This window comes from Haliotis rufescens, unplaced genomic scaffold (assembly GCF_023055435.1).
Source record: "Haliotis rufescens isolate VD_foot unplaced genomic scaffold, xgHalRufe1.0.p SCAF_17, whole genome shotgun sequence".
Lineage (NCBI taxonomy): Eukaryota > Metazoa > Mollusca > Gastropoda > Lepetellida > Haliotidae > Haliotis > Haliotis rufescens.
This window is the reverse complement of record NW_025963857.1, coordinates 13384797-13412190: the sequence shown is the minus strand read 5'-3', so window position 1 is coordinate 13412190 and position 27394 is coordinate 13384797. Positions and strand designations below refer to the sequence as shown.

At 39.6% G+C, this 27394-nt stretch overlaps 1 protein-coding gene across 1 annotated transcript; it reads left to right on the top strand.

Moving 5' to 3' along the window:
* Positions 1–8738: 8738 nt before the first annotated feature.
* LOC124140834 (sodium- and chloride-dependent glycine transporter 2-like) lies at positions 8739–27332 on the top strand. The gene is made up of 13 exons (XM_046508613.2): positions 8739–9010; positions 12003–12134; positions 12458–12653; positions 14194–14332; positions 14527–14664; positions 16469–16572; positions 16698–16822; positions 18270–18382; positions 18871–19002; positions 19458–19557; positions 26119–26219; positions 26310–26480; positions 27179–27332. Exons 2-13 carry the CDS (start codon positions 12011–12013, stop codon positions 27299–27301), a joined length of 1566 nt encoding a protein of 521 aa, XP_046364569.2. The 5' UTR covers positions 8739–9010; positions 12003–12010; the 3' UTR covers positions 27302–27332.
* Positions 27333–27394: the final 62 nt, after the last annotated feature.

Here is a 27394-nt window from a genome sequence, read left to right as displayed (position 1 = left end):
CGTGTTTGTTTCTTAACTGATCACTTATTTTGTTTCAATTGTTTCACATAGGTGCCAAGTTAGCTGAGAAAGCCCACATGACAACTGTTTTTATAATGTCCACGGTTCTTAAAAACATACATTGAGTTAGATAACAATGAACAACCAGTCAGTGTATTACCGGTTACCCTTTGAACAAAGTATGTTGTTTTTACATCTGTACTTCACGCCATGATATGAGTATTCCCTAGGTTTAGTAACCCTACCTTCACATGTAAACACTTACTTTTGACATATCCACTGTGCAAGATAACAGTAATTAATCAATCAACGTATTTCCTGTTGATCCTTTGATGTCTGGGAATGATCAGTTGATTTACAAAAAAAGTAAAGCAACTGATCATACATCACTTGCTGGGCTGCGACGTGCATAACTCACATTCCACCTCACTTCAAACCTGGATTTAGATTAAATAATTACCCCAGGTACAAGAAAGACCAAATTTGAACCTTTATCGGGAACCTGAGTGGTGCTACAACTAAGTATACATGTTATAAATTCATTAACTGAGCAGCAAGTGAATTACGACAAATACAGAAGTGTAGGGTTATACCAGAAAATGTGGATGACAACAAGGGAGTAGTAATTGTATCATCCACGCAATCCAAAATCCGCAAATGCTTTCACTCAGGGATACTTTTTTATTATCAAACTGTAACAATCAGGGGTATTTCCAAATGACGACATCCGATGAGCTTTCGCCGTTATTTGTCTGTTTGTTTAGGCTGAAGAAATTAATTACCATGCGCCCTTTGTTGAAATCTTTATAGATCACGGGTAACCAATCAGTTTTCAAAAATGCGTAAGTTTATTTAGCTGTCCTTGCAGACTGGTAGCCCAGTCTCTTGTCACGCTCGGTTGCGTTAACGAGCAAATTGACAGCTAGTAAGCCCAAGCGGAAATCCAAAGGTCGTGTTACCTGAAGAATCAACCTTCATTTGCGAAACATCTACTGCTCTCAAAATCAATATTTCTCCCAATACTAAAAGTCAGAACTTTCTAACCAAGGAGTACCAGTTGAAACTGGTCGATGGCTGAACATTCCCAGGGAAGACAACCAGTGTCCACTCTGTGATTCTATCGCTGTGGGAGATGAATTGCATTATATATTCCGATGTGAAGCTTTTCACCAACGGCGATATGAACTCTTAAATAAGCAATATCTTAAGTTTCCAAACATTTAAGAAAATTATGACCACTAACAGTGTAAGAAATCTAAAAGGCCTATCTAAATTCCCTAACAATGTGTACAATACAATTGGTAAATTGTATTAGTATCCACGTATCCTATTTTTATTAAATTGTACATAATAAAAATTGTAGATAATTGTATGTCATGTTATTCTAAGAATAAATGAGTTTGAGTCCGACACCCGAGAAGAAGCCAGAGATTAGTGCCCCTTTTTGAATAGTTTACAATCATGTGTTTTACGGTTAGCTGTGTTGGCTTAAACGTATTTTTATTTCAAAAGAAATCTGGATCGGTAAACAAGCAAAACTTGCTTATGTAATACCTCTCCAGGTAACAACTTAACAACAGCTGGATATATATAAGAGAGTGATGAACATAAACATACAAAATGCACAAATGAAATACACGAAGCCAATACACTGAAGCAAGTGGTGTCTGTAAAATAAGGTAATGCAGTTTTCCTTTACTACATGCATAAAATTAAGCTACTCAAACCTTTTGCTTTTGACAATGATGTCATGAACTGATTTAAGAAGAGTCATATTTGTAGAACTGCTTAACTACTGCCATATAATATCATTTTTAGACCATACCCATGTGTGTAGAAATACACAGTGTTTCTGATATTATCGTATTTTTTAAGAGTTATAGAAAAAGTGAAATGCATCTTCAAGGTGATATCCACAAGTGCAGTCTGGTATGTCTGATACATGTCGTCTAAACTTATCAGCGTTTAAGTCACTGCAGCCGAGCCTAAGGCGACAGTGGACAATTTGGCATGATCTATGAAAATATTTGAAGTCAAAATTATTAATAATTGCATCAGAACGATTAATTAAGGATTTGATTTCTTTTAATGAGCGAGCATTAGTTACTTCATCGGATAGAGGGTTCCGCAGGTTGATCATATCCAGAAGAAATGATAATAAGCATAGGACTGTGTTCTACATTTGATTGTTTGTATGTTGAATCTTTTTCTAAGGTTATATTTGCTGTTATCAGAGAATTGAATATACACTTTTCAAATATTTTGGCTAAGCAACTTGTGAGTGCTACAAGTCTATAATTTGAGCATTCATGTTCATCGCTGACACTGACACCGCATCAGCCCGGCAGTGGACTTGACACAATTATTTGCGCACCGATTATATAACTCCTACAGACAGGTGGGGTGGTTGTTCAAAGCGAAACGGACGACCCCGTCTGTTATCTAATAAATGCTGTGCGGCGCCTTTGATCTTGGGGGGTTGCACTTCTTTATTTAATCATTACGCTTTTTTACCCTAATAGTACAAGTGCTTCCCCGTGTGCGAGATAGGCTTAAGTCGGAAAGCGCACGTTAAATCTCCGAGGTACCTATCTACCAGAACTCTATTTGCTGTTCTGGCCATACATAAATATATGTAAGTTACGTACATGGGGAGGCTAGATTATTTACAGCTTACAGCAATATAGTGCAAATATTATGTTCAAAAAAAGAAATCGTTGATAGATCTATAACACACTTTTTGTACTATTAAACCAACTGTGGACTTTTAAGACATTTTCGCTTATTGTAATAACATCTAGCTAACCAATCATGTCTATCTCTGAAATCCACAAGCATAGTTGCTGTCAAACCTAAAAAACATATTCAGGGAGGTCAGTTTTGACTTGCCAAGCACCTTAAGGTGAGTTTATTTTTAAACTGTCAAAAGCGATTGTCCCTTCAATACTAGTATATGTCTGGAAGCTGTCTCTCGGACTGTTATGAGTTATGATGTATTTTATGATATAACTGGGGAATGTTCAAATTAGTTACTGTCATTTAATCCAACGTTCTAACTGTCAACTGTCTCAACAGGATCATAGGTTTGGTTATATACCTCCTCCCTGTCTCTATGTCTTAAGTTGTTAATCGGTAACTGCGGTCCAAATGTATCAACTTATTCATCTATTGTTGCAAACTTGACTGATTTAAACATATCTTATTGATCATGAACTACTCAGTCAGTCAAGCACCTGTATCAGAAATGTAAAACCAGCCATGTTTCATGTAGTCCCAATATCACTGAAAAATGCCGATGTAACGTGACAAATAAATTTACTCACAGACAATATATTTTTCGTGAGAGTGAAGCACAATTTTATTAAAGTTTTATTAACAATTTCATAAACTATAATAATATTAATATTAAAATTCATCATCACTTGCCAAGTTGATGAAAATGTCAAAGAAGGATTAAAATCCTAAAGATATCCTATCTACGTGGTATAGGTACTCACAACCTCTAATAATAAACTGTTACGTTTGGTATCCCGAACAATACTCACTATGGTCATTGGGCAAATGTAAAAATCACAAACCCTAACGAGATTCTGTCTACATGGTCACACCCGGTGATTGTGAAGATCTCAAATTTTATCAACTGTCAGACAGCATGGCTGTTCATATTCATTTACAACATCCTCTTATAATTAGTATAAAAGTGTCCCACACAAAACCTTCTTTTATTTATTTTTCAAAATACAACACAGAAAGTGGGGTGTGGGGAAATGGGACATATTCCTACGTGAAATAATGAGACATTAGTAGTGGTGACGGCTATGTCATAATTGAACTGTCTAAAGCATAAATTTGGCGAACGAAAAACGTTATATTTGCAATCAAATGGAATGACTCGTGTGGGCAAATGAATATGTTCGCAATCCACAAACAATTATTTTATTAATGGCGAACATTTACCAACCCGCGACAATCGTGTCAACACGGGGGTTCCCTTAGCAATAAACTCGCATCTAAATTCACTACTGTTCTACTGTCGGCTAGCCACAATGGCTAGACTGGACCCTAGTGGAATGGTTCATGCCATAAAAGTCTAGCAACCGAACACTAATTAAGATGGGCCGACCTTGTATTTACGGTCTGGTGAACACAGCTCAATGGCCGCTCATTAACTCAAATTTCACATCTCACTGTTTTGTTTTATCTCACTATTCATTTGATAAATTTGTCAACTTCAACTGGAACCCGGTCCCGTGTTACACGCGTGGCACACGCGTGTGCAACGGGTTGCACACGCGATTCACACCCGTTGCACACCCGTGTCCAACGGGTGCTCACCCCGTGTGCAACCCGTTGAGCACCCGTGGCACATGCGTGTTACACGCGTTCTCAACGCGTGTTGGGGGAATGAACTTTTAGGCAGTAGTGTATACAAGTGGAGGAGGGTAGTCTGATCACCTCCCCACTTTGTATTGGCAACAACTTTCAACAAATCTAGAGCCTTCAGGCATTTAGTTTTAAGATTATTAATATGCGACTTAAAAGTAAGATGGTGATCGAAAATAAGACCCAGGAATTTGACCTCTTCTACAACCTTGATAGGAGCGCCATGTAAAAATAGCTCTGGATCCTTGTGGTGCTTGTATTTCCTACAAAAATGGATACAATTGGTCTTAACTTTGGAAAATTTAAAACCATTTTCAAGACACCATTTTTCGATTTTGTTGAGACATAGCTGCAACTGTCTCTCGATGGTACGCATATTTTTTCCACGACATGACATATTAAAATCGTCCACAAAAAGTGAACCATCAATGGAATCATTTAAAACCATTGACAGACTATCAATCTTTATACTAAACAGAGTTACAGACAAAATACTGCCTTGTGGGACACCCTGATCCTGATTATAATGGTCAGACAGGGTGGAACCCACACGAACCTGAAATTGTCGGTCTGTTAAAAATTGGGAAATAAATTGAGGCAAACGGCCTCTTAACCCCAAATTATGTAGATCTTTTAAGATACCATGCTTCCAAGTGGTATCATACGCTTTTTCTAAATCAAAAAAGATAGATACAGCATGTTGTTTATTTATTATTGCATTTTTTACAAATGACTCTAGGCGAACCAAATGGTCTATGGTACTTCTGTTTTTCCGAAAACCACATTGTATATTAGTAATAAGATTATTGGATTCCAGGTACCAAACAAGGCGATTGTTTATCATGCGTTCCATTGTTTTGCAAACGCAGCTTGTCAATGATATTGGTCGGTAATTTGATGGGTTAGTATGATCTCGACCGGGCTTGGGTATCGGGACAACAACAGCATCACGCCACGAAGGAGGGAACTTCCCTGGGGTCCAAATGACATCAAAAATATTCAAAAGTGTTTCTAAGGATGATTCTGGTAAGTGCTTCAGGAGTTGATAATGTATGTTATCAGCTCCTGTAGCAGTATCGTGAGCTTGTCCGAGGGCAGTGTGGAGTTCATGAATAGAGAAGAGTTCATTATAATCTTCCCCATTATCGGAAGTAAAATTAATAGGTTTCTTTTCTTGCTGTTTTTGATACTTTTGGAATTGAGGTACATAGTTAGAGGAGGAAGAGTGTTTTGACAAAGTTTCACCAAGCTTGTTAGCAATATCTGATTTATGAGTAAGTAGTTGGTCCCCAATTTTAAGATGGTGAATACTAGATTTAGTGCCCTTACCTTTGATCCTTTGGATCATGTTCCATACTTTGGACATGGGTGTTCGAGAATTTATTTTTGACACATAGTTTCGCCAAGATTGACGTTTACTTTGTTTGAATGTCCGCCTTGCTTTAGCATTTAAAATTTTAAATTTATTTAGATTATGGACCATAGGATGGCGGCGGAAATAATGCTCTGCTTTTTTCCTCGCCTTCCTAGCTCGCTTGCAGTCATCGGTAAACCATGGTTTACGTATGTGTGGAATCCCAGAGGACTTTGGAACACATTCCTCAGCTATTTTGTTGAGTTCATCAGAAAAGCATTGTATTGGATCAGGAATGTCAGTAAAGCGATCAGGTGTTAGCTTGCCTGTACAGAGAATGTCATATAGAGGCCAGTTGGCTTTTGTAAAGTTCCATCGAGATGATGGAGGAACATCAGATGGGGTAATAGGGTTTAATATGGTTGGAAAGTGGTCACTTCCACAGAGATCATCGTGGACTGACCACTCAAATTCATTTAGCAGGTTGGAATCTGTGACAGACAAATCAAGAGAAGAGTATGTGCCTGTACCAGGGTGTAAATATGTTTTAGAATTATCATTAAAAAGGCATAGAGTATTGTTAGAAATAAAATCTTCTAGGAGCTTGCCTTTACTGCTTGTGTGATCACTACCCCAAAGTGGATTATGTCCGTTCATATCGCCCATTATGATACAGGGCTTAGGAAGCTGGTCATAGAGAGCCTGAAGATCGGTGAGCTGAAGAGATGCAGATGGAGGAATGTAAAGAGAACACAGAGTGAAAACAATGTGCATGGTGATACGAACAGCAATAGCTTGTAGAGGGGTATTCAGACGAACAGGGCTATGAATGACACCCTGCCTTACCAAGACTGAAGAACCTCCAGTAGCCTTAGCCCCTGGAGGTGAAAAACAATGATAAGAATCGTATTGTCGAATGGTGAGCTGATCAGTATTTTTGAAGTACGTTTCCTGTAGGCAAAATGCTAATGGCATAAAATCTTGAGTCAATAGCTGCAAATCATTAAAATTGTTCCTTAGTCCTCTGCAATTCCACTGTATGATAGGATGAGAACTCGTCATGGTGGTTCTATGGGTGATCTTGTCTTGGAGGGAGGTCTACTCCCATGGCCTGTCTGCGATGGAGTGACCTCCATCGCCAAAGGTTCAAATTGGTTGTGAACCTTAACAGATGTGGACTGACAGGAAGGCACCTCCAAGTGGTGGAGTGCCCTCGCCGTTTTCTTTAGTTTCTTTTTTTCAGTTTTTGTTAGATGTAAGTCTCTTTGCAATGATTCTGGTTCCAATATTTCATGAACAGGATGTGATGATTGTAGCACCTCTGTCTGTGAGGCTGATGTTGCTGTAATAGTATCATCAGAAGATGTTTGAGATGTGACATCTACAGTTTTCTGCTGATCACCAACCCAAGAGATGTTTGTCTGGCATCCGATAGATGTTGTAGCAACCTTAACAATAGGATTGGAAGTTACAGCTGCCGAATAGGATTTTGTGGGAATACTTGGTGATTGAGCTTGAACTAAGATTTTGGCATCACGAAAAGAGACATTATTTGTGTGTTTTACTTTCAGTATTTTTGATTGGAGAATAAATTTTGGACAAAGTTTGGATGAGGCCAAGTGGTCCCCATCACAGTTTGCACATTTAATGGTGTCTGTGCACTGAGTACCCTCATGGGAGCCACTGCAGCGGACACAGACTGGGTTGCGGGTGCAGGTCTGGGCACCGTGCCCAAAATTTTGACATTTGTAACATCGGAGTGGGTTTGGGACATAAACCTCCACTCCGATATTAAAATATCCAGCTTTAATTGAATCAGGAATTCTCGAAAGTGAAAATGTGAAGAGATAAGTGTTAGTTTTAATGATGTTGTTATCCTGTTTTCTCGTGAATCGTTTGACGGCTGTAACTCCTTGTTTGGACAGTTCTACAACAATTTCATCCTCACTCATGTCAGACAGACATCGGGCTCTGTCTCGTACGATGCCTCGACATGAGTTCAGTGTTCGATGTGCTGAGACAGCAACCTCTACATTTGCAAATTGGCTGAGTGATAACAAGTTGAGAGATTGCTGTCTCCGTACGCACTCCACAAGTATGGAGCCATTACGGAGGCGGGTGACATTTTTAACCTCACCACAACAGCCATTGATAGCCTTCGAAATGACAAATGGATTTAATTTCATGGGTTCATGATTTGATGCCTCGATCACAATGAATCGAGCCCAGGAATCCAATTGGCGATCAATTTCATCATCAGATGAGCTAGCATCTAAATGTTTTCTTTTAGAACCAGAGTGTTTTGTCGACATAGTGAGATAAAGTGGTTCTGTACCCCTGCTCCCCACCCACCATCGAGTGTCAACAAGGACGGCGTCTGAATGCATTGGATATCCAAAATGCAAAACACCAGGGCTACAGGGGTGTTATACTCCAGCAAATATGACATGAATAGCAATATTTGTCTACTAAATTTATTGCTAAGCTGGTTCTGCCTATAACAATAAACTAGAGACATACAGAATTCAGCGGTCAACATTACCAGATTGGCCCATGAGCCACCGCCTTCTGGCGTAAGACTCTAGGCAATTGATACAATCCAAAATTGTTAGTTCATACAAGTTATGCATGGCCAAGACCAAAATATACAGTAACTACAACACAGTTGTGCATAGACAATATTACGCACAGGGCCTGGCATGACCAGCCGATTGATAAGACCGGGCCCATCTTACCACCCGTCTAGGCGAAGTGAGGGTCGAAGTAGTGTGTTGGGCAAAGGAACACAGTTCCAGGAACCAGTGCCCTCAACTACCAGACTCCCGTCCTCCGCCGACACGGGGCGCAACCCACGGCAAACAGGTTGCCAATTTTAGTCGCCTCATACGACCGGCAATGGGAGGCTGTGGAAATATTCTGCCCCGGTTCCACACGGGGGAAGAGCTATTAGCGCTACCCAGCACTCACCACGAGGAGGTTGCTCTTCACGAGTGCCTACTCATGAAGAGGAGCAGCCTACACCGACAAACCATCCACCATCAACCGACCAGCCACCACAAATATCTTACCCTCCTCAACCGTCAACACTGCAACTACCACCCGCGGGTCACGGCAACCTGACTAGTTTTGTGCTCCAGGCTGAATCAGACAACTGTGATGGGATACCGCGGGAACGCTGGACTTCCACTGGAGAGTTTATTGCGTCTGTTCTATCATTAAGCATTGACTTTGGAGCATTTATAACACTTCCCTATTTCAGCGCTACAGACGGAGGTAAATACAGTAGATTTTCAAATATCCTTTTTGATGCTTATTATGAATAGCCTTTAATTAAAATTGTGGATGTTTATTATCTTTATTTTACAAATGATTGCATGTACACTATCTTTAATATCCGAAATTAGTCCAATAAATGTTTAATTCAGGATGATTTGAGCATTGTACGTTCATTTATGTTTTTAAATAAGAGGAATGTTTAGAGGAATTATGAAAATTTATCATGCATGAGATCTTAATCCATCTATCCAGCTTTTAGTTTTGTGTCTGTGTTGGGGAAAAGGTTTATAGAATAACCCACTCGGTACGAGTGATTACGGAAAATATGTCACGAGTGAAATTAATGTTTTAAGTTCCGAGCTTTAGCGAGAGGGTTATTCTATTTATTACCCATATTCATATTAAAGACATGTTTCAAGAAAAAAACAATCAACTGCCGCCGATCAAGAATCAGCTGGTTTGTATCAATCCGCGTGTAAAAAAAACACTGTCCACTCACTCCAACCGCATTACTCAATCAACGTCTTGCTACGCGTAAAAATATAGTTCTGTTAACAAAACTTTAAAGATCACATTATTGCAGTTATATTTCTGTCTGAGTTACACAGCGTACAGTATCTAGCATTGATAAAAGAAGACAATTTTCAAAAAAAGGTTCAACAGGCTTGTTTTGACAAGACCTCCCCTTGACAAGACAACAACCGTCGTGCATCAGCATGGACATGCGTTTCACATTGAGAAGAGGAAACACTAAAACCTGTAAAAACTGTGTCAACAACATAGGAGGAATGTACAGAAGTCACGTTTGATTGAAAAAAGTTACGAAAAGTAGGTAAACTTTGAAAAAAACGATTGCTGTCAGTGCCGGAAAGAATGACCCGACTTGACCCAGATTTGAGACAACTGAAACCAAGTTGCAAGTTTATTACGGACAAGAAGTTCTGTAGACTACTCAGAGTCAGAATCAATGAGTATTCTTCTCTTCGGGGCGGGTAGATGACTGTGGAGTGACCCGAGTCGTTGGAAGAAATGTTGAAATTAAAAACCCCTCCATATATGGGCCCCGAGAACAGGGTGTGCACCGTGTGCAGGGAATGGACGTCGTGTGTGATTTGTGACAAGTGTGACTGATGGGAAACATGACACTGTACAGATGGTAGGGAACTAGTGCATCTGGGATTCTGGGTGGATTTGACAAACACGCTTGTGGAGTGGACATAGAAGATGACAGGTTTTTGTTGATATTTTGATGTTGTGATTCATTAATTGTCGAATAACTGTTGATGGACTGGACGTTCTTGTGACCAGAAACTTGCATAATTTGATGCGCTTGGACACCATTTCGGATAAAGTTTGGATCATTCGTTTTCTAGCGCTGTGGTTCGTCAACCTTTTGTCTGAGGACAGTCCAGCCCTGGAAGCCATGGTCTTCATGAGAGAGCCTAACTTGTTTCTACTAACAGGTTGGCGTTTAAACCAGGTGTTGTCGGATTTTACGCCGAACTGTGTGTTGGGTGCAAGATAAAATGGACTCTCATCATTGCTAAAGTCTCGCGGGCGAACATCCCGATACAACTTGTAAACTGCCACCAGACAACATTCGTCCCCAGGTTGAGCCCACGCTTTAGGTGCCTTGTCGTGTTTTTGACTGGCGTTCCAAATACTGTAAATATTCCTTATTATCGGAATCAGTCTTGAGTGTTACGTCGCCCCACTGCATGCGTCTGTGGGGCGTGGCCGACCTCAGTCCAAAGTAGATTGTATTGTTCCACAACAGTGTGTTTAATACAGCATCTGGCGAGTTAGTGCCAAGCTGTCCGCATTCACGGAGTTTATTCAGTTCCATGTCGGACACAGGATCAGCTCGCTGGGGTAAGTTTCCTTTTCCTTGCTTTTTTAATGATTTTTGTTTTGATTTCAAAACCTCCCTCAGTTTAGCAAAGTGCATAGATTCCGCCAGCAGATGCTTGTAATCGTGTCGCTTGAGGTTACGCTCAATGCTAGCCTTGATCCCCTTCAGAGTAGACGGTTCGTATTCCGAACCATCTGATTTGCGTGCCGAAATGAAAATTTTACAAAGCATAATGTTAAGTTCACTGGGGCTAATTTCTTCCACCTTTCTTGTGTCGTTTAAACTTTCCTGTATACATTTGTGCACTAAATTCATATCTAGTTTAGTCTTTTTCATAGTGTTTTCGTTTTCATTGGCAGTTAAGAAATTCACAAAGGAAAACCTGTCTGCATTCAGTCCGGTGTTTGGATTCGGGGGGTCGAAAAAGCCGTCAAACAGCAAGTCCTCTAGCACAGACGCTGGCAACCCAACCCCGGACTTGGTGGTGCTGTGTTTTGCGCACTAGAAACAGTCTCTGGCAAAACTCGCAGTCGGAATCTTGGAATTTCATTCTGGCCATATGCAGTTTTGACAACAAATACATTAAATGTGTTCAGAGGTTGAATTATGCGAATAACTCTTCCTGTCAGATCTCCGTCTACTTTAACGAGGTCATTTACTTTGACAGGTGTCAAATGGTCAGCCATGTTTGTTTACAAACAACGCAGACGTAGTTTTGTTTTTTGTAATTGCGCTTATTGTAAACTAAAACTCGTGCGAAATAAACGCTTTATTCATTATAATGTGAAATCATGTGGTTTATATGAAACTATGTTCTGGTCTTATAAATCTCGATTAAGTGAGATTGTAGCACGTAAAAGATGTGAATGAATGCCCTGGATTTGTGAATGAACTCAATGAGAGAAAAATAGTCCCATCGACCAATGAAAATTGACATTTGTTTAACTGACCAATCAGCTACGAGAATCACTAATTGCACACTGTGCAAATATCAAAAAGTTATAACACTGCATATTTGAGCCCATATGGGTAATAATATAAATTACCCACTTGCCACTGGTGTCAGAGTTGCTTTCCTTCAGTCGTTGTTTTGATGTTCCAATTCCAGATTCGATAACCAAACAATATTTTTTCCAGTTGCTTTCATGGTAATCTATGCCGGCTTCTATTTCATCCTCGGAGTGCCGATCATGTACCTGGATCTGTGCCTAGGACAGTTCTGTAGCAGGGGACCAGCCCACATATGGAACCTTTGTCCGTTGTTCAGAGGTAAGATAAAAACAAAACCCTTTCCATAATCATTAGCAAACTCGCTAACAGCAGAGTCAATTATACGATTCCGATCATAACATAAGCATGTGTTTATGAATCACTAATCGCACCTTGCATCAATGTAATTTTTCAGACAGGGCTCTTAAAGAGCCTGAATCATTACTATCTTTTTCAAGACTTTTCGGGTACAATTTTCGATAAAATCCCAGGACCTCCCTCATTTCACCTCACCTTTCATAATATGATATGCCTTCCAACGTTATCCCTACGACAATGTCTTTGTGTGTGTCAGTTGTATACACGTGTACATACTGTTGCAGGAATAGGTGTTGGGATGATGGTTTACTCCGCCATGTACTATCCGGTGTACAATCTGTTCTCATCGTGGTCTCTGTACTATGTGGTTCAGTCGTTCTACCCCGTTCTACCCTGGTCAAACTGCAACAACGCATGGAACACGCCAACATGTTCCAATAATACCTATAAACACATTGGCCCCAGTACAGAATACTTATAGTAAGTGACCTATACTTGCATATATTAACCTGAGAAAGATATGCACCTAAAAGAGTAAGTAAGCTGGGCTTAACGCCGCTTTGAACAGTATTCCAGTTATATCACGGCGTGTTAGCTTAATGTTTGATGAACGCCTAAAGTAATGCACGTCTCAGAGCTTTACGACTTTGGTGAAACCCACGAGCACGGGTATTGTGCTGAAAAACCTAGAGCATAATTCAACTGAATAAGTGAGTGAGTGAGTTTAGTTTAACGCCGCTTTTAACATTATTCCAGTTATACCGCGGCGTGTCAGCTTAATGTGGGAGGAAAGCCCGAAGTGATGCAGGTCTTAGACGTTTACCACTTCGGTGAAACCCACGAGCACGGGTATGGTGCTGACAAACCTAGAAACATAATCGGGGCGAACCATGATTCGAACCCACAATCATAGGTTTCTGGCGTGCCCATGGGACGCAACTCTGCACAGCGAATCGCGGCGCCTCAACTGAATGAGATAGTATCATACGATATATGTGATTATGTGATCATTAGCTATATATAGCTTGTTTGTGGCCATACACAACTGCTCTATTGTACCATCAACATGATGGCAACTAATTACATCACCAGCAATAAGTTGCTTGACTGTGGTGATTGTCGTAATTTGGTGTATTGCATGTCATCGCATTCAGACGGCATGTGATGTATCTCTTGAAACCAAGCAAAGGCCCAGGATCGATTATGTAAGGCTATATTATAATATTGCTGATCGCAGCTTCAAATAACAAACCCACAATCGAACATTAAATCCACCGTGATCAGTGAGCTAAACTGGTTTCCTCAAAACACATAATGTTTATTTCCTAAGAGTACTGAAGTTCATGTGACTGGATTCAAGGTCCACCAGTCTCTTTCCAATGTGAATTTATGAAGCATGCCTATAAACTCTATTCACAAGTGTGTGTGTGTGTGTGTGTGTGTGTGTGTGTGTGTGTGTGTGTGTGTGTGTGTGTGTGTGTGTGTGTCTGCGTGTGTAATATATATATATGCGATATGTACCCCTGTCCTGCCTGAAGTGATAGTCATGGCCCAAGTGGTGTTCATATTGGCATGAAAGCGCCACATTCATAGACACGAATATTTAGTAGATCATTGGGTTTTCTCAATGCTGACACAAGGTAAAGAACAAGCAGTGCTATCAGTGAGGGAAGTTACAATCTACTCACGTGCATGCCTGTATATGCACTGTCTGTTGACAAGGAAGGGACACGGCACCGGTATTTGCTGTGCAGAGTTATTCACTTTAGTCGTACAAGGATCCTATGATCCTAGGAGCTCAAATCGCAGATCCGCTGTGCTACTGTCCGTAGGTTTGTCAGCACCATGCGCGTGTTTGAAACGCAAAAATAAAGCGTATGACGTAACATCGACAGGGATCAAAGCAGCGTTAATCCCTAATCAGTGATTACGAGGAAATAACAACACTGGTGTAATGTAAAAGCTGAATTTCTGGGATCAGACATCGTGGCAAATGAAATCAATGTTCCTACATTTACAGCAACAGAGTTTTACAAGTGTCTGAATCCTCCGGATTAGAAGACATGGGAGGTCTCCGGTGGGAGTTGGTTGGCTGTTGTGCTGGCGTGTCGGTTTTAGTCTTTGCCGCTCTGTTCTGGGGAGTGAAGGTTCTTGGGAAGGTTTGTAGCGCAATGTGCATGTTACTCATTACGTAAGATGATTAAATTTATCATGATATAAAATATACTTGAAAGGTTCTTCTTCCTTCTGTTCATATATGAACTTATTTTTGCCATTTAACCATTAATATATACTGCCTTGACCTTTGATATAAGATGCGGCTTTGGTTGTAACACTGATTTTATTTATGCAGGTTTTCTGCATGACAATGTTGCTGATGTGTGCAATGACGCTGGTTCTTTTCATCAGAGCAATGCCTCTTCCTGGATCCCAGAATGGATTAGCATTTCTCTTTGCACCGAATTTTGGGGCAGATCTTAAAAACAAATATGTAAGTGTAAACATTGTATTTATTAAGCAACTGAAAGCGCACTTACAGAACGTCATGGTGACGTATGACGTACATTCGAATGCAAGCTCCGAAGATCATGCAGTTTGGCCCTCACCCTATTAAGGTTCATACTCCAATGAACTCACACAAAGTGAAAGTCAATTCTTATAAATTTTTTATCACAATTTCTTACCTCAAAGGATGTTGGCCAAGATCTAAACACAATTTTATTTAGTACGTGTGACTATATGTTTACACTGACAGCCATACAACAACCAGCTATATCGCGGAGTAAAATAGTTCCTCAAAAAGAGAGGTGACATAGGCGTATGGATGCCGAACTTGCCGTTCAGAAACATCTTACGCAGTATATGTGTTCAAATCATATCTTCATTACATAGAAAGGTCTGTAAAGAACTACCTCATTAGTGAGTGAGGTAATGCTTTACGTCACATCGGCAATATTTCAGCCATATCGTGACGAGAAATTAGACATGAAATATACATATATCTAAACTTTACAAAAATCTGTCATCGAAGGACAGTTTGAGAACTAGAATATCACAGATAAGATTTTAAAACTAGTTGCGAAACATTTAAAAGCATTAAGTATTAAGGAACAACACAATATAAAAATGGGCTAGAGATCGTCAGTAACTAAAGGGAGATCACCACACCAGGGACCATGGGGACTTACAGTACCTTTGCTTCCTGCATGGACACTACCTCATTAAGTCAGTCACAATGACAGCGCGTCGTAATACATTTACATCAAGTACAAGACGTCAAAATGGCCGACACGATAAACGTGACAGGAGGATTTCCGAAGTTGTTAATGAACCTGTGGTGTTTACATGTGTTAGTCATCATTGATCAACTGACCGATTATTGAAAGGTGATTAAAGATGCGTCAAACAGACACCAAGGTAAATTTGTAGATTGCTGGAGACGGTCACTGTCAGCCCAGGTACAGATCGAGTCGATATTGACGATATTTTGGATGTGCATTTTTTAGTTTGTTCATTAGGATGGGCCGTAGTGAGGAAATTCGTTAACAATCATGCAAGTCAAGCTCTCTTCTCTGCAAGTTTCTCAGTGTATACTGAAATGCTGAAATAATATTTTCATGCTAGGGAATTCCCGGGGAGTTCCCCAGGAATGTGGAAGTAGTCCGTCAGTGTTTACGTCCTTTCAAGAACACGGTCTCGTGAAAAACGTATGAACGTCAAATTGTGTCGTTCATACACTTATGCGTTTATTTTGTCAAGGCACCCATTTATTTTCATGTTAATATTTTCCTCATTATCACACCTGGCTGAACGTCAGTTGTGTTTATGTCATGGTCTTATTGCCCTTCGTAGAAAATGTCGGTCAAGTCCTTTTGATGAACAGAGGGTTAAATTTAGTATATTTCACGAAAATTCTCACAAACATCACAACAATGAAAATTTTGTAAATATATTTTATTTTCAAACTTAATTCTTGATGCCTGTTGGGCCGAAAAATCGATAGTGCTTTTTCTCTGGCATTGACTTTTCAAATTAAAATAATTGATTGTGAAAAGACTTTTGACACTTTCATTTATGTGTCATTGTCAATAGGTTATGCATTTCTACAGGGATCGTGTGCTCAAACACGGATCTTCGACAACCCTACCCCTCTCGACATAATAATATATAAACTGCCATCACTGAATTTGTGTCAGCATTTGTATTCATGTTATTTCGAGATACCTTAATCTAAATACATAGTCGTTACATTTGATGTTAGACATAATGTTACGAGTGTATCATATCACTTTCAGGTGTGGGAGGGGGCGTTCTTGTGGGCCATGTTTACTGTTGGAATGTCATCGGGCCTCGTCAGCAATCTTGCAAGCTACAGACACTTCAAATCCTCAGCACTACGGTGAGAACCATTTGGGTGATTTGCCTCTTCAATTATGAAACACGATGTAAAAGTAACAAAAATAAGTAAAACGCAAACGTAGAGAAACTGCGCTTGTTTCACACAATAATATATCTTTGTTACAGGGACTCCCTCATAATTTGCAGTATCAGTGCTGCGGGTCGTCTCCTCGCAGGCCTAATGGTTATGAGCCTTTATGGAGTGCTCGCAAACACACAACAAAAGAGGATAAACACTGTTCTCAATGCAGGTATGTTGTGTACAAATATTGGAAGCCTCTTACTTTATATTTTATTTAATCTTTGAATATACATGTATATGAAAATACAATGAAGGGTCCCGTTCAAAAAAGCGATCTTAGCTCTAAGATGATCATAACTCCCATACTTTAACATAGGTTTACGACAATCGTAGCCCTACGATTTTGTGAAACGGGGCCCAGGACATCAACTGTCGTGTGTGGCTTCTGTTCATAAGTATTTATTCACTGACCCTACATTTTTTGCAATATCCCCTCACTACTTCACTCTAGGGAATTTGTAACCAACAAATATGTCCAGTCTTAGTTTAGTCAATGGTCACACGAGTCAAAATGATTTTACAAACTTGCAGTTACGTGTGTTATTGGTATTTCCATATCCAATATTGTGGCGATCCCTAAAGAAAAAATATTTTAAGTATGGAAGTTCTTGTAATTAAATCCGCCTCTTACAAACGGTAGCATTCAGTGATATGGCAAGTAAAACATTGTAGACTCGTGTCGACTTCCATAAAGCAGGAAACCCTGTTAACATCATAAAATACTTCCGAGGGTTATCGGAGATTGTGATGAAGTTGTTTAGACTGTCTTGTTAATGTGCTCTGGCATCAACAAAATCATGCCACATGTCCTGACTTTTGTAACGCAGCCATCATGAGTATGTAATATAACCCGAATCTGGAACCGTCATACGATGGCTGAAACTGATTCACGCTTTCAAGTTACAGAGCCTGACCACTCGATCAATGCTCTTAGAAAAAGCATAGGTGCCATATAACAAGACAGATTCATTGAGCACAAGCATTAGTAAGCAACAAAGCAGTTTCATTTGATGTCACAATGTCTAGTAGCAGGTAAATATATTGTTAAGTACAGTGGCTTTCAATTCGACTGTAAACATCTTCTCCTAAAAAGGCCAATGGGCAAATGAGAGGTTTTTTCCCACAATAGTCATATTGAAAATCAAAGTTATAACCAATATGGCCAATATTCTTATGAAAATAATGCAATTTGAATTGTATGAAATATGTTTCAATGACTAAAGTAGTATCATATTGCACTCAAAGGTGGAAAATGCCAAAATGAGTGTCTATTCAAAGTGTTTTATGGTTAGACATGTGGACAAAATTTCAAAATGTGACGCATCTTTGATCGAATTTATGTCCGATGCAATTTCGTAAATTTAACTTATCATATTCTCTGTTTATACAGATGAACAATAGATGTTCATACCAATATTCAAATCAAGTTTTGAAGGGAAGCTGTGCATAAACGAATTCGTTTGACTCCTTGCATAAGCGTGAGCATACTAAGATGGATTTTCACTTTGCTTAAACCGCTGTGTGCAAGTGTGTGTGTTGGTTTCTTTATTGATAAACAATTGAGACAATCCACTTAGAATAGTTTAAAAACGTGTATGTATACCTTATATCAACAGGTATCATGAGCGCATTTCAGCCTCTCCCGGAGCTATTTCCTCATCTCTCTGTCTCTCAGTTTTGGAGTCTTGCTTACTTCGCCATTTTTCTCCTTGTTGGATTTAATTCGCAGGTAAATTTGAGTGAAATTAAATCAAATTTAAAATATAACACGTTGCTGTAGCACCTTGTTCTGGTCACTTAAGAAACAAAGTTATCCGATCTGTTGTAATGATGGTATATTTAATATCTCTCAGGGAATTTTATGATATTCATTATATGAACAAATTAAGCTAATACTGAATATAACGTCAAGCAGTTGATTAATAATTGCTAAGACTGACAACAGTTCATGACAAATGGTGCATTGTTCAAGGTAGCACACCATGTTCAGTAAAGCAACGTTGATGAGAGTTGATTGACGGGTAAACAGGCTGGATGAGATGTTAATGTGACAGACAGCTCCAGTCGTGTACTCATCATTAAGTTTGAATGCACACTGATCGGTTGACCAGGGTGATACTGCAGCTGAAAAGTATTCTTTAGGATGTGGTGGAGTCGGTGCAATATTAACATGCATTATTATGTTGCTAATAAAAGTCTTACCATCTCTTGTTTTAGTTAATACATGCCGAAATGATCATCACAGCTATAGTTGACAGCCTGCCACGCCGATCCCGCATGATAAGACTCGTGGTCACTGCCGTCGTCTGTATCACATCCCTCCTTCTTACTCTTCCATATTTGGCTAAAGTAAGATCACTATCAACAATCCTTTGATCAACTTGTATATTCATCACACGTCGGGAGTAATAGAATGTGCATTTGTCAATAGTGACAGCAATGTAACGACTATCTATCTTCACTTGCATGAAACTGTCGTGCAAATCAGCCAGGGCAATCATTGTAACCAGCGAACCCAATAAGTTTCTATCTCACAAGCACGCTGAGATTCGAAGCAACGATGTTAGGACTATTCACACAAAAGAACAATAAGCACTTTCAATTGTGAATGCGGCTAATACTTAAAATCATGTCAGAAGTCTTCATAGTGTGACAAAATGAGTACTTTGAAACTGATGTACTATGGATGCCATACACATATAGAATATTTATCCTTTTTTATATTTGAATGATTAAAAGAATAAGCATGTTCATGTTCGTTTATTTTGATAATATATGTGACAAAAAAAACCTTTCATTTGTAGGGAGGAGCTATTTTGATGATCCTGGTTGACACTTACATAATAAAAGTGTCATTCTCAATTCTTGGTATCCTTCAGTTCCTAACAATTGGATGGATATATGGTATGGTACAGCTAGTTACACTGTTCATTATTTTGAATTTATGAGTTCCTAAGAACTGACTCAATACACAAAGATGAATACATTCATTAATCAGTCATTTATTTATTTTCATAGTGCAGTGGATTCTGGAAATGGAAATAGAAACGTGAGTGTGAGTGAGTGAGTTATTGCTTTACGTCACATCGGCAATATTTCAGCCATATCGTGACGAGAATTAATACATTAATAACAAATAAGTACACATAATTTATAAAAAACCTGTCAGCAAAGGACAGTACAATAACTAGAATATCACAAAGTGTATTAAAACTAGTTGAGGAACATATAAAAGCAGAAAGAATTAACAACACAATATAAAAATGGGCTAGAGATCGTCAGTAACTAAAGGGAGAACACCATACCAGGGACCATGGGGACTTACAGTGCCTTTGCTTCCTGCATGGACCCTGGCTGGATTTATATCAGTCCTTCAGTCACTGGCGATAGTTGACCAGTTCAGCCTTAGATTAAAATGACAAAAATACTACGTTTTAAAATTCTGGTATGCATAACAATACATTGAATGATGTGGGACTTACATACCCTCTTAGGGGGACAATAATTTTACGCTACTTCAACCCCCCTCGAGGGTACAGCCACTAACAATCTAAGTTATTTATTAGCACTACCAATATATAAAAACATATTATGTACATCAAAATTTATGTATTAAATCAATTTCCTTTAAAAAGTGCAATACTAAATGAGAATTAACTTGACTAAAAAGGTCCTTGACTGTTTTGACACTATAATATTTATCCCTTGTGATGGAAAAATCAATACAATCAAGCAGGACATGCTTGACTGTGATTCTTTCATCACAAGGGATGCAAAACGGAGGATCCTCACCATTTAAAAGATACTCATGTGTATATCTTGAATGGCCAATACGACATCGTCGCATAATGACCTCTTCAAATCTGGACTGACAGCCCAAGTAGGTGTAACCGATATTTGGTTTAATTTCATGTAATTTATTGATACCTACCTGGGTGTCCCACTTCTGTTGCATAAGATCTCTGATGTAAGATCGAATCATGGGTTTAAAATCAGTGTATGGGATCAGAAGTGGTGTCACAGATTTGTTGAGTGCTGCTTTAGCAGCAGCATCGGCCATTGTGTTACCAATAATTCCAACGTGGCTAGGTAACCAACAAAAGATGATGTCGTACTGGCCAGTCGCAAGATTATTAATTAATTCGAGAATCTGGATTAAAAGTGGATGTTTGGGTGACATATTTTTAATCGCCTGAAGGCATGAAAGTGAATCAGAAAAAATAATGAATTGTTTATGTTTAGATTGACGACTGACATATTTAAGTGCTGTAAAAATGGCGTTTGCTTCTGCTGTGAATATTGAACTGTTATCAGGTAAACGTGAAGATATTGTTCTGGATCCAATGACAGTGGCACTAGCAACTGCGCCACCATCCTTGGATCTATCTGTAAATATAGATTTATAAGTGTCGTAAGTGTTTCTTAATTGATGGTATTCTTGTTGGTAAATTAATTGGTTAGTATCTGATTTCTTGAATTTTGTTAATGTAAGGTCAACCTCTGGCCGTACCATTTGCCAAGGAGGTGTTGAAAACAGTTGAGTAGGAGCTATATCTTGCAGTTGAATATTGGAAGCAAACAAGGCAGACTGGATTCTGATTCCGAGTGGTGGAACAAGAGATGACTTTTTATTGTAAATATCTTGGTAAAGAGGATTGAAGACGCAATTTAAAGCTGGATTGGACTGATTAGAATATAATTTAGTGACATATTGTAAAGATAATTTTAGACGGCGTTGTTTAAGAGAAGGTTCATCCGCTTCTACATATAGACTGTGAATTGGAGACGTCCTGAAGGCACCAAGGCAAAGCCTCAGGCCCTGATGATGTATAGTATCAAGTTTTTTTAAATTACTTTTACAGGCTCCACCATAGACGATGGAGCCATAATCAAGTTTTGAACGGATGAGTGACCTGTATAAGTGTAAGAGGGTTGTTTGATCCCCTCCCCACTTTGAATTAGAAACAACTTTCAAGAGATCGAGTGCCTTCAGGCATTTAGCTTTTAGGTATTTAATATGCGGGAGGAAAGTTAAGTGATGATCAAAAATAAGTCCCAAGAACTTGGCTTCCTTAACAACTTTGATAGGAGCGCCATTCAGAAACAGTTCAGGGTCCTTATGTGGCTTATATTTTCGGCAGAAATGAATACAATTAGTTTTTGATTTGGAAAATTTAAACCCGTTTTCTTAACACCACTTGTGAATTTTATTAAGACATAATTGTAATTGCCTTTCTATTGTGCGCATATTTTTACCACGACAAGACAGATTAAAATCATCCACAAAAAGTGATCCATCAACTGAATCATTTAAAACTTTGGACAAACTGTTAATTTTTATACTGAATAAAGTGACAGACAAAATACTGCCTTGTGGGACACCCTGATCCTGATTATAATGATCAGACAGGGTTGTACCCACTCGGACTTGAAATTGCCTGTCTGTTAAAAACTGTGATATGAAAAGAGGCAAACGGCCTCTTAATCCAAAATCATGAAGATCTTTTAAAATACCATGTTTCCATGTTGTATCGTATGCTTTTTCTAAATCGAAAAAGATAGATACAGCATGTTGTCTATTTACAATGGAATTTTTAATGAACGATTCTAAACGCACTAAATGATCGATAGTACTTCTGTTCTTCCGGAAACCACATTGTATATTGGTAAGAAGATTATTTGTTTCCAAGTACCACACTAATCGATTATTTACCATGCGTTCCATCGTTTTACAAACACAGCTAGTTAGAGAGATAGGTCGGTAATTTGATGGATCAGAATGATCCCGCCCAGGTTTGGGTATTGGTATAACAATGGCATTATGCCATGAAGGTGGAAACGTCCCAGATGTCCAAATGTCATCAAATATAGTCAACAAAGTTTCAAGGCATGATTCTGGCAAGTGTTTCAGTAGCTGATAATGAATATTATCAGCGCCTGCTGCTGTATCATGAGCTTGCCCTAAGGCAGTATGTAGCTCATGTAGTGAAAATACCTCATTGTAATCTTCACCATTATCAGATGTAAAATTTACTTTTTTCTTTTCCTGTTGGAGTTGATATTTTTGAAATTCAGGAGCGTAATTAGATGAAGAAGAATGTTGAGATAACGTTTTCCCAAGTCTATTGGCAATATCAGATTTAGTCGTTAGCAAAGTATCGCCATCCTTTAGATGGTTTACTGTAGAATTTGATCCCTTGCCTTTGATCTTTTTGATCATGTTCCATACTTTGGACATGGGGGTACGAGAGTTAATTTTTGAGACATAATTCTGCCAGGATTGACGTTTATTTTGTTTAAAAAGACGTCTCGCCTTGGCATTTGAAATTTTGACGATGTTCAAGTTATGGACAGTAGGATGTTTACGGAAGTATTTCTCCGCCTTCTTACGACATTTCCTAGCGTGTTTGCAAGTGTCATCAAACCACGGTTTACGAACACGTGGGTTGATCGAGGACTTAGGTATTGATTCATCAGCAATTTCATTCAGTATATCTGAGAACAACTGAATCGGGTCAGTAACATTCTGAAAAGACGTAGGTAGTAATTTATCTTTGCATAAAGATTGAAATAACAGCCAATCAGCCTTCACAAAATTCCATCGAGGTGAAGGTGGATCATCAACGGGATTAATTGGTTTAAGCACCGTGGGGAAATGGTCACTCCCACATAGGTCATCATGGACGGACCATGAGAATTCATTCAACAAAACTGAATCCGTCAAAGACAGATCTAATGATGAATACGTACCAGTTGCAGGGTGTAAGTAGGTGTCCGAGTCATTGTTAAAGATGCAGAGGTCATTATCAGAAACAAAATCCTCGATGACTTTACCCTTTTGATTAATGATAGAACCTCCCCATAAAGGATTATGCCCATTTAGATCACCCATGATGACACAGGGCTTTGGGAGCTGGTCGTACAGTGTCTGTAGATCATTACGCTGAAGATTTGAGGATGGAGGAATGGATAAGGAGCAAAGTGTGAAGGCAATATGCAGTGTAAGTCTAACTGCAACGGCTTGCATATTCGTGTCAAGCGGAACAGGACTGTGAACAACGCCCTTCCGCACCAAAATAGAAGCTCCTCCAGAAGCTTTATCTCCTGGAGGAGAAAAAGAATGATAGGAACTATACTGCCTTAATTCAAAGTTATCTGTATTTTTTAAGTACGTCTCTTGTAAACAAATTGCTGATGGAATATAATCTGTTGTTAATAACTGTAGTTCATTAAAGTTGTGCCTAAGCCCTCTGCAATTCCATTGAATTAGACTAGAATGATTCATGGTGGTTCTATAGGAGAACGCTCACGTGAATGTGAAGATGAGTCACCACTATTGTTGTGGTGTGAAGATGGGGTAACATCCATCTCAAGAGGCTCGAAAAAGTTATGAACATCTACAGATGTTTCAGTGACAGTTGGGATCTTTGTTGTAATTTTTTTACTTTGTTTTTTCTTTTGTTTTTTTGCCATTTCCGTTGAAGGTTTGTTTGGAGTTGACATTTCAGAAAATGGTATTTTCGGAGTTGGCGGTGATGGGGCCACAGCCTGAGTCACAACCGGAGATGTTGAAGATATAGCACCTGGACTGACGGAATGATTTGTCTGACTCTCGGATGTTGTAGTCAGAGGAACCGGATGCTCAGAAATTGTCCAAGTCAAGTCAGTCTGACATTCTATAGATCTACTGGTTGAATGGCGAGAGACCGTAACAGCAGCAGCAGCAGCAGCAGCATACGAATGTATTGGTGAAGGTGTCCGGCTATCAAAGAGTTTTTTAGCATCAAGGTAAGAAACATTGTTTTGACATTTGATAGTCAAAATATCTTTTTCACGTTTCCAAAAAGGACAGGATTTGGATGACGCTACATGTTGACCCGTACAATTTATACATTTGAGGTCTGCTGTACAATCGAAACCGTCATGATTGCTACCACAACGTTGACAAACAGTAGGACGATTGCATGATTTTGAGCCGTGTCCAAATTTTTGACATTTGTAACACCGGAGTGGATTGGGGACATACACCTCCACTCCGATGTTAAAATAGCCTGCCTTTATAGACTGGGGAATGGTTGAAAGTGAAAATGTGAACAAATATGTATTTGTTGGAACAATGATCTCCCCATCCTTTCTAGTGAAACGCTTCACCGACGTGACGCTTTGTCCTTTTAGTTCCTCAAGAATGTCTTCTTCTGACATTTCCGCCAGACAACGTGCTCTGTCGCGGATGATCCCCCGACTTGAATTTAAAGTGCGGTGTTCAGAGACAACAACTTGCGTGTTAGCAAAGATTGTACATTGCAAAAGATTAATAGCCTGCTGTCTCCGTGCACACTCTACCAAAAGAGAGCCGCTCCTGAGACGTGAAACATTCTTTACCTCACCACAAATACCTTCAATGGCTTTACATATGGCAAAAGGGTTTATTTTTAATGGTTGTTCATTTAGTGCTTCGACTACAAGAAACCGAGCCCAAGAATTTGATTTTGGTGAAGGAGAAACATCTTCATCAGCCGAGAAAATCTCAGCTTCTAGACGTCTTTTCTTGTCATAACGGTTCGAACCAGATTGATTGTGAGCCATGATGAAAGTAATTTATTCAGCACCCCTGCTCCCCACCCACCATGGAGTGCTACAAAGAGCGATGTTTTCCTGCACCGGATCTCCAACATGCAAACATCAGGGATACAGAGGTGTTATACTCAAGTAAGAACAACATGAATAGCTGTATTTGTCTATCAAATAAAATGTCAGGCTGGTTCGGCCCATGGCAAGAAATTGAAGACATACAGAACTCAGAGGTCGAAAGTACCAGATTGGCCCATGAGCCACCGCCTTCTGGCGTAAGACTCTAGGCAATTTATTCCATCAAAAATTGGTAATTCATACAAAGTATGCTTGGCCAAGTCCAAAATATACATTATAATACAACACAGGAGTGCATATACAATATTACGCACAGGGCCTGGCATGACCAGCCGATTGATAAGACCGGGCCCATCTTACCACCCGTCTAGGCGAAGTAAGGGTCGAAGTAGTGTGTTGGGCAAAGGAACACAGTTCCAGGAACCAGTGCCCTCAACTACCAGACTCCCGTCCTCCGCCGACACAGGGACGCAACCCACGGCAAACGGGCTGCCCACTTTGGTCGCCTCTTACGACCAGCAATGGGGTGCTGTGGAAATATTCTACCCCGGTTCCACACGGGGGAAGAGCTATTAGCGCTACCCAGCACTCACCACGAGGAGGTTGCTCTTCACGAGTGCCTGAAATAGAAACGAAAAACGAAGTTGCTATCATTCAACATCCCTGTTCCAGTTCTATAGATGTTTTCAAAGCTGATCATTCATAAATGAATTTAGTAGACAAAACGTTGTTCCGTCTATATCAGTCTGCTGTACCACACACCACGCCAGGCCATTGTATGATTTATATCTGTACCAACCATATCCACTTTTTCAGGCATGGGTCGGCTGAGTAGAGATATTGAGATGATGACTGGGATTCCACCTCCAATAGTCTTCAAGTTCATCTGGTGTTTTATCCTTCCGCCTGTCTTCCTGGTAATACTATTTCCGATAAATGATATCTTGAGGCAAATTGTATCATTACCATCCATGTACAGTGTTAACAAATGTAATTGTTATTTTCAGATTTTCCTGGTGTTACGCTACATTGATTACGACCCTCCCTCGTACTACTCCGATATTTCCGGAGAGATCGCTTATCCAGTGTGGGCTCACGTGATGGGGTGGTTCATTGCACTGGCTCCGCTGGCACCCTTACCCGTGTTTGCAGTGATGGCACTTTTCACCTCTCCTCAGGTAATGCTTGTGTCTTGTATGAAGCTGGGTGAATAAAGCGAGTAAGTGTAACAAGGGGTGCATTTTATCAATACAATATCAATTTTATTTTCTCCTCCACATAAGTTACTGGAAGTCGAATGGCATTAATGTAACTTGAACACGAACTCATGACAGGAGACATCCCTAGAGCCTACCGTGTGTTCCCGCGTGAAGCAAATTTGATGATTCACTTTCTCAAGCATGAACGACTTTTGAAATGTAGTTGTCCATGTGACTTGAGAACAGGGCGCAATCTTCCAGAGCTATTTTTAAAGCATGTTAACCGAGTGTGTCCTGGATGATCTTTCATAACATCCTTGGGTCAGAGTAGGATATCAATTTGCATTTCTTGGCTGTTCATCCCTCATGGATCATACATACTTAAAAAGTGTGGCAAATATATTTGCTCAAGAAAAGCGTTTTAGTAATTACAAAGTGCTGATACTTTACACAACGCAAATGCCTGTCATGCTAAAACATATACTTTTGAATATTCTCAAAGTGACGAAAAAAGTCATCTGAGAAAATATCCCTCACATAAATTTAAGTTTTGCCACATTGATATGATTTGCCTTTCCGGGTAAGCTTGGTGTTTGTTGTGAACATGATTTCCTCCAGGTCACTATGTGTATCTAATACTGAATGAAATTAAGTATGATTGGTCGGTTTGTTTTCAGCCTCTGTTACGTCCAAAACCAGAATGGGGACCTGCTGAGGTTGAGTATAAGAGGCAATATGACAATCAGCGCCAATACAATGTAACACTTAGAGAAAGAATCACGTCAGTATTCACGAACTGATGTCACCATTCACTCCCCCTTACACACCCCCCCCCCCCCCCCCCCCCCCCACCTGTAAGGATCCGGGTGAAGACAGGAGAGGTCTATTGTATT

What these genes read in the sequence shown, in the direction of transcription:
- LOC124140834 (XM_046508613.2), top strand. Translation starts at nt 12,011, where the DNA reads ATGGTAATCTATGCCGGCTTCTATTTCATCCTCGGAGTGCCGATCATG. An exon ending in CAGATCTTAAAAACAAATAT is followed by an intron (nt 14,665 to 16,468) that starts GTAAGTGTAAAC and finishes TATCACTTTCAG; the next exon opens with GTGTGGGAGGGGGCGTTCTT. An exon ending in TTCAAATCCTCAGCACTACG is followed by an intron (nt 16,573 to 16,697) that starts GTGAGAACCATT and finishes TCTTTGTTACAG; the next exon opens with GGACTCCCTCATAATTTGCA.